The sequence below is a fragment of the Chiloscyllium plagiosum genome, chromosome 23 (genome assembly GCF_004010195.1).
Source record: "Chiloscyllium plagiosum isolate BGI_BamShark_2017 chromosome 23, ASM401019v2, whole genome shotgun sequence".
NCBI lineage: Eukaryota > Metazoa > Chordata > Chondrichthyes > Orectolobiformes > Hemiscylliidae > Chiloscyllium > Chiloscyllium plagiosum.
Genome location: NC_057732.1, coordinates 52,296,562 through 52,304,448, shown reverse-complemented (window position 1 = coordinate 52,304,448; position 7,887 = coordinate 52,296,562). Strand labels below are relative to the sequence as shown.

The 7,887-nt window shown below is 45.2% G+C and overlaps 1 protein-coding gene across 6 annotated transcripts in view; it reads left to right on the top strand.

Annotated features, from left to right (window-relative positions):
• frmd4a (FERM domain containing 4A) overlaps positions 1-7,887 on the top strand; it is a 721,373-nt gene that overhangs the window by 624,727 nt on the left and 88,759 nt on the right. For all 6 annotated transcript variants that reach the window (XM_043714187.1, XM_043714188.1, XM_043714186.1 and 3 more), the window contains one exon: positions 2,423-2,509. In XM_043714187.1, the coding sequence (XP_043570122.1) occupies positions 2,423-2,509 (87 nt within the window). The remainder of the gene's footprint in view (positions 1-2,422; positions 2,510-7,887) is intronic.

Below are 7,887 nucleotides of genomic sequence, written 5' to 3'. Positions count from 1 at the left end.
CCCCCTCTCTCTGTCTCTTTCTCACTCCCTCCGGGCCTCCCTCTCCCTCCCTCTCTCTCTCTCTCTGTGTTTCTCTCTCACTCTCCGGGTCTCTCTCTCTCTCGCTCTCTCTCTCGCTCTCTCTCTCTCTGTGTCTTTCTCTTTCGCTCTCTCTCTGTCTCTCTGTGGGCTCCTCTCCCTCTCTCTCTCTCTCTCTCTGTTTCTCTCTCACTCTCTGGGTCTCTCTCTCTCTCTCTGTGGGTCTCGTTTTTCCCTGTTTTTGCTCTCAGACACCAGCTGTTCATCAATCCACTACTCACACCTCCACCAGGCACATCTCTGCTTCCTCCCATTACCACTCCTTGGCCAAGTAACACCAAGCCATTTGTCAAGTGATCATTTGTGTCTTCCAGCACATTGCACACCTTCACTTTTGTTCTTTCTTTCTTCGCCCCCACCCCTCGCCCTTGAATTGCCTAAAACCTGTAACATCTCAAACTATTTGGATGAAGGGTCACAGACCTGAGATATTCTGCTGTTCTCTCTCTGCTGCCGGATCTCCTCAATATTTCTAATAATAGCTGTTCCTTTATTCCTAAGAAAAGTTGTACTTGGAAGAATTAATCTAGAAATATTCCAAAGGTGACTTGAAATTGACAGATAATAAAGTTCAGTGTCTGAGTACCTTGTCACAATAAACAGGAGAAGTAACCTCCATTAACCCTGCTCCTGTTGGGTCTTTACTGAGTTCTGTTTGGTGCAGTGTGTTCTGCACAAGAAGATAACATGATAATGACATAGGATTTAGACAGAATGCAAGTCCACACTTTCAGTGAGAGCATTATTTCTACACTCCAAAAACTTTATTACCCATTGATTACTCATTCCCAATATTTAATGACACTATCTGGGCTGGCACAGTGGCTCAGTGGTTAGCACTGCTACCTTACAGTACCAGGGACCCAGGTTCAATTCCACCCTCAAGTGACCTCTGTGTGGCATTTGTACATTCTCATTCTCAACTGCATGGGTCCCGTCCGGGTTCTCTGGTTTCTTCCCACATTCCAAAGGTGTGCAGGTTAGGTGGACTGACCATGCTAAATTGCTCATAGTGTTCAGGGATGTGTAAACTTGGATTATGTAGAATACAGGGATAGGGTGAGGGGTAGAGATGTGTCTGGGTGGGATGCTCTTCACAAGGTCAGTGTGGACCCGATGGGCTAAAAGACCTGTTCCTGTACTGTAGCAATTCTATTCTCTTAATTTATTTCCCTTGTTCATGGGGTGTGGGTGCCATCCACCAGGCCAGCATTAATTACCCGTCCCTAATTCCCCAGAGGGCAGTAAAGAGTCAATCACATGCTGTGTGTGTGGAGTCACACGTGGGTCAGATCAGAGTCAGAAAGTGTGGCACTGGAAAAGCACACATTCCTGATGAAGGGCTTATGCCTGAAGCATTGACTCGCCTGCTCCTCGGATGTTGCCTGACCTGCTGTGCTTTTCCAGCACCACACTTTTTGACTCTGACTCTCCAGCATCTGCAGTGCTCACTTCCTCTCTGTAGGCCAGACCAGGTGAGGATGGCAGATTTCCATCCCTAAAGGACATTAGTGAACCAGTTGGGTTTTATAACAAAGGCTATCATTAGAATTAGCTTTTAATTACATATATTTACTAGAGTCAAATGTTATAATTTACCAGGGTTGGATTTGAACTTACATTTCCTACAGCATTACCCTGGGGCTCAATGTTACTGCTGTGTGCAGTGCCACCACACTACTGCCTCTCCCTTCATCTAGCCATTCCCTATTCTAGTATTCCACTAGGTCTCAGGCGTTAAGCAGCATTAGATGATAACGTTGGAGGCAACTCAGAGAAGGTTCACGAAGATGATCCCGGGTATGGAGGGATTGTCTAATGAGCAAAAGCGACACAGCTTAGGACTCTACTCATTGAAATTTATAAGAACAAGAGGAGATCTCACTGAAACATATAGGATTCTTAAGGGGCTTGACAGGGTCAGTGCTGCGAGGATGTTTCCCCTCATGAGAGAGTCTAGGAACAGAGGGCACAGCCTCAGAATAAAGGGGTACCAATTAAATACTGAGATGAGGAGTAATGTCTCCTTCCAGAGGGTTGTGAGTCTTTGGAACTCCCTGCCCCAGGGAGCCTGTGTATATCTACGGCTGAGATCGATAGATTCTTGATTAGCTGGGGAATGAAAGGCTAAGGGGAAAGGGCATGGAAGCAGACGTAAGGAATGTTGGATCTGCCACGATCCTATTGGATGGTGAAGCAGGCTCGAGGGGCCGAATGGCCTACTGCAATTCCTGTTTCTTACGGTCACAGTGGGCTCTGGTTTTCCCTGTGTTTCTAGGATTTAGTGTCTGTATTTTAACAGCAACATATGTTGAATGGTAAAATATTATGATTTATCTGATAGGACAAGCAAGGGATCCCCTGGTGGCTGGGACTGAGTTACAAAGGAATTTTTCAGTATGATTACCATGACAAAGTGAAGCCGAGGAAGGTAAGTGGAAAATTCCATGTAATACTGTATGTTGTAGAACTTTGCTACCTCATTATGTCTGTTAATAACAATATGTAAATTCCTTAAATACAAAAACATTCCCCATTTCTGTCAAGAATAGAATGAATCCAATTATATAAATTATTTAATTTGCAAACGTATTGAGTTTGTTGAAGTGATTGGAGCTTTGAAGGTGTCAGTGCTGATTGTCACTCAGCAAAGTGTGGGGTAGCACGGTGGCTCAGTGGTTAGCACTGCTGCCTCATAGCGCCAGGGACCCGGGTTTGATCCCTGCCTCAGGCGACTGTCTGTGTGGAGTTTGATGTGCAGGTCAGGTGAATTGGCCATGCTGAATTGCCCGTAGCGTTAAGGTGCATTAATCAGGCGTAAATATAGGGTTTAGGTGGGTTACTCTTCAGAGGGTCCTGTTTCCATACTGGAGGGAATTTAATCTAATCTAAAAAATAATGTTTGTATCCTGCTGAGGAAAGCCACGTGAAATCCAGGGGGGTTTTAAATATATTCATGGGATGTGGGCATCGCTGACTAGCTCAGTATTTATTACCCCTTCCCTATTGTCCTTGCAGAGATGGTGGGATCATATCAGTTTGGAGCAGATGCAGGTCACTTGACCCTTTGAGTGTGCTAGACCATTCCGTAAGGACATAGCTGATCTGATTACTCCATATTTGTGCCTAGCCTCAATGGCCTTTCCCAACCTTCCCTCCCCTAACTTATCAAGAATCCATCCACTTCTGCCTTAAATATTGAAACACCTGCCTCCAGGCCTTCTGAGGAAGAAAATTCCAAAAAATCACAGCCCTCTGTGAGAAACAAAATCACCTCAGCTCTGCCTAAAATGGACAACCCTTTACTTTCAAACTGTGGCTCCTAGTTCCTGAATCTCCCACAAGAGGAAACATTCTCTCCACATTCATCTTACCAAGACCCCCAGGATTCAGAAAAAAATCACCTCTCATTCAATTAAGTATTCATCCTGTTGTCGCCTGTCCAACCCTTCCTCATAAAACACCTGCCCATTCCAGGTATTAATCTGGTAAGCCGTATCTGAACTGTGAGAGCTGCCTTCCTGAACCACGATGTGGAGGAGCTGGTGTTGGACTGGGGTGCACAAAGTTAAAAATGACACAACACCACGTTACAATCCAACAGGTTTATTTGGGAGCACTAGTTTTCAGAGCGCTGCTCCTTCAGCAGGTGGTTGCTGCAGTCCATGTGATTTAGGGGCAAACTCTCAGGGCTGTTCGGAAGGGAGTTTCAGGATATTGACTCAGCAGCAGTGAAGGAATGACGCTAAGTGTCAGAATGGTGTGTAGCTTGAAAGGCAACTTGTAGATGGTGATGTCCCTGTATATCTACAGCCCCTGTTCTTCTATGGGGTCGTAGTCACAGATCTAAAAAGTCTGATCGAACATGGACTGTCTCACTCCAATTTGAGCAGCACACAGAGTGAATCTTCAAAGTGGGGGCCAATAGTGCAAATACTGACGACCAGTGTCTGAACAGTTCCTGGTGTGCACACAATTTCTTGTGGAATGGTATGTTTTGACTGTACCTCCCTAATCCAGCAGCCTAGGCACTGGGCCTTTGCTGGGCCAAACAACTTACTAGACCACAGGAAAGTCAATGCAAGAACACTTTAAAAGAGAAGAGCTCACCATGGCCTTCTCATGGCTCATGGATGAATGACATTCCAATTGGACATCAAATCCAGGATTTCAGGAGGTCCAATCTGGGCAGAGGGTTACAAAATGGAACATAAATAAAGATGGAAGCAGACACCCTAGAGCAGAGCATGGGCTTTGTCTGTACCTTGCTGCTACCGTAGATGGAAGATGGTTACAAATCACAGCGGTGAACTGCTGTATTTATTTTATGATCATGTGTCAGTCAAGCATGCAAGTTCTGATGAGCTGATCGATTTTTATTTGTGCTACTGACTTTGACCTACTTCAGATATATTTGATGAAAATTGACACAGTCACACACTAACACAGGCGCAGTCTCACACACACAACTACACATTTATATACAGAAGCATACACACAGACATACACAACCATCAGACAGACACACTCGCATACAAACACATACACATTCTGCACAAAGACACACACAGACACACACACACACATCCCTAATGTACTTCCTATAGTTTGTGGTGAGGATGTGGTGACATATGACCGTGATCACTTTAACACAGGAGCTGCTTTTATCTGGAGCGACACAGATGTGTGTGGTGACAAATCTACCCGGATTTATTGCTGAGTCATTTGGAACTGTCTGGATTTCTTTCCAGCAGAGCGTATGGACTGTTACTTTATTCTTGTCGACTCACACAGCTCACTGGATTGGAGTTACAGAAATGGGATTCTAATTCTTGGAAAATATGGAAAAATCCCCCAGATTTACTTTACTGTCAATGAATACATTGCCAGCCACGTATGGCTGATTGGAAATCCAGATGTGACTAATATATTCACAAATAAAACATGAGTAATAGGCACCGTTGCTGGCCATGTGAGTGCAGTGCTAACACTTGTAGGTTTTAAAGAGCATGAGAGAGTGGATATTGCCTGAGGCTGGGGATCTAGAACCAGGGTCACAGTTTCAGAACAAACTGTCAGCCAGTTAAGAGTCAACTGCATTGCTGTGGGCCTGGGGTCACATGAACACAAATATGCACACTAACTGATGCACACACCGTTACACAGATTAACTCACACACTCTCGTATTAAAGGGTGAGGCTCACTGAAGTGAACAGAAGATCATCTGAAAGTGTTTGGCAAGCCCTTGCTGAGGAGAAAACTCGTCACTCCACAGTCTGTGAATCGTTGGGACTCTCTGGCCAGCGAGAATGCTGAGTCCTTCAGTGTATCTCCACCGAAACGGATAGGTTTTGGATACCCAACAAATCAGGGGATAGGGGAATAGGGTGGATTAGATTTACTATGATCTTATTGAATGATGGATTGAGTTTGAAGGGCTGAATGGCCTCACACTCCCATTTCTTATGTTCTTCTACACAATATATGAATGGGTTCACCTTTCTTATTTGTACTGTGGTTGGTAAAAGGTAGACAGCGTGAATCGTTTGGATCGTTTCGAGTAATTTATTTACTTGACTGTAGCTGCTTGTGAAGTGATTAGACAAACACAGTAAAGCATATTCAATTGTAACCCTAACCTTTAAAACGACCACACACTTACTGACATCAAATCTGTTTTGCAAAGGGCTTACCAAACACTTTCAGATGATGTTCTGATCACTTCAGTGCATCTTGTCCTTTGATACTGTCCATGTGACTCCAGACCTAAGAGCAATGCAGTTGACTCTTTAACTGCTCTCTACAATGGCTAAGTAAGCTGCTCAGTTCAAGGACAATCAAGGATAGACTTCACACATGGCCTTGCCAGTGACACTCACATCCCCATCAAAGATGGAAAGGAAAAGCAATTCCCCAACTGGTATCCATCGGTCTCAGTTTTTAAATCTTCAGTTCACTGAGCCATGTTTACAAGGAGAGAGAGAATCTGTCAATTGCATTCATTGTCCAATGCATCTTGTTACATCATGCTGCTTCCAGACCCCCCTCTTCCATAGTGGGCAGTTTCCCTTGTTACGTTGGAAATGGAATCCTGGTAATAAGGAGCATGAAGGATCTCCAGCAGCAGCAGACACGCGTGGCTGTCGCTTCCTCTGCTTTCATGACACACGACACCACTGCCCATTGATCGACCTACCACTCCTATCAGGGAGATTGTGTTAACAACTGGAATTGTTATCTTTGTTTTGTCTTCAGCACCAACCTGCAATTTCCCTCCAAGCCACTCACCATCCTGACTTGGAAATATATCGCCGTTCCTTCAGTGTCACTGGGTCAAAATCCTGGAATTCCCTCCCTAAGGGCATTGTGGGTCAACCCACAGCACATGGACTGCAGCGGTTCAAGAAGGCAGCTCACCCCCACCTTCTGGAATACTGTATCCAGTTCTGGTCTCCCTTTTCCAGGAAGGCTGTTATTAAGCTGGAGAGATATGAGAAGAGATTTACCAGAATGTTGCTGGGAACAGAAGGCTTGAGTTATAGGGAGAGGCTGGATAGGCTGGGACGTCTTTCACTGGAGCTTAGGAGTTTGCGGGGTGACCTTATAGAGGTTTATAAAATCATGAAAGATTTGGATAAGATGAGTGGCAGGTGTCTTTTCCCCAGGGTGAGGGATTTCAAAACTAGGGGGCACAATTTTAAGGTGAGAGGAGGAAGGTTTAAAAAAGACATGAGGGACAATTTTTTAACACAGGAAGTGGTTCGTGTGTGGAATGAACTTTCAGAGGAAGTGGTGGATGGGAGTACAGTTTAAAAGACATTTAGATAGGTCCATGAATAGGAACAGTTTGGTGTGGCATGGGCCAAGAGCAGGCAAGTGGGACTGGTTTAGTTTGGGATTCTGGTCGGCATGGACTGGTTGGACCGAAGGGTCTGTTTCCGTGCTGTATGACTCGATGAATTCCAAATTTGGAAGCAGTTTCTTTGTTAAAATCTGGAAGCCTCCAAATGACAGTCACGTGAACCTTGCTCCACAGGGAGTCATCCTGCTCAGAATCTGTGGCAAGAACTAGGACAATCATTTTGAAAGCAGATGTAGTGTAAGGTCTCTGGAGAAAGCAGTGATGTTGCCAAGGGAGCATCTTAGATCCATTAGTGCATCTGGTGTCTGCAGAAATGAGGCTGGGTTATGCACTGTGACATGTGATGAACAAACAGGAAGGTCTTTCCCTTCTGAAAGACTGAGGACGTTTTACTGAGGACTGGAGATTGAAACCCTAGTGACGAAGGAGGAGGGGGAATGCGAGTGAGCTGCTGAGGAGCATGGCTGAGAGCTTACATGAGAACTGAGTGCTTTTCACAGCTCTGCACAGAATATTGATAGACCTTTTTATAATCAGTTGTTTATTTAGGCTGCTTTTGAGTTGGCTGTATCTCGTCTGTCAGTCAGGTGGTGTTAAAAGCAACAAAAGGAAAGAAAGACATGGATGTATATAGCACCTATCACCTTGCGTGGCACAGTAGTTCAGTGGTTAGCACTGCTGCCACATTGCATCAGGGACCTGGGTTCAATTCCAGCCTCGGACGGTGTGGAGTTGGCACATTCTTCCCATGGAGAAAATGAGGACTGCAGATGCTGGAGATCAGAGCTGAAAAATGTGTTGCTGGAAAAGCTCAGCAGGTCAGGCAGCATCCAAGGAGCAGGAGAATCGACGTTTCGGGCATGAGCCCTTCTTCAGGAATGAGGAGGGTGTGCCAAGCAGGCTAAGATAAAAGGTAGGGAGGAGGATCTTGGGGGAGGGGCGTTGG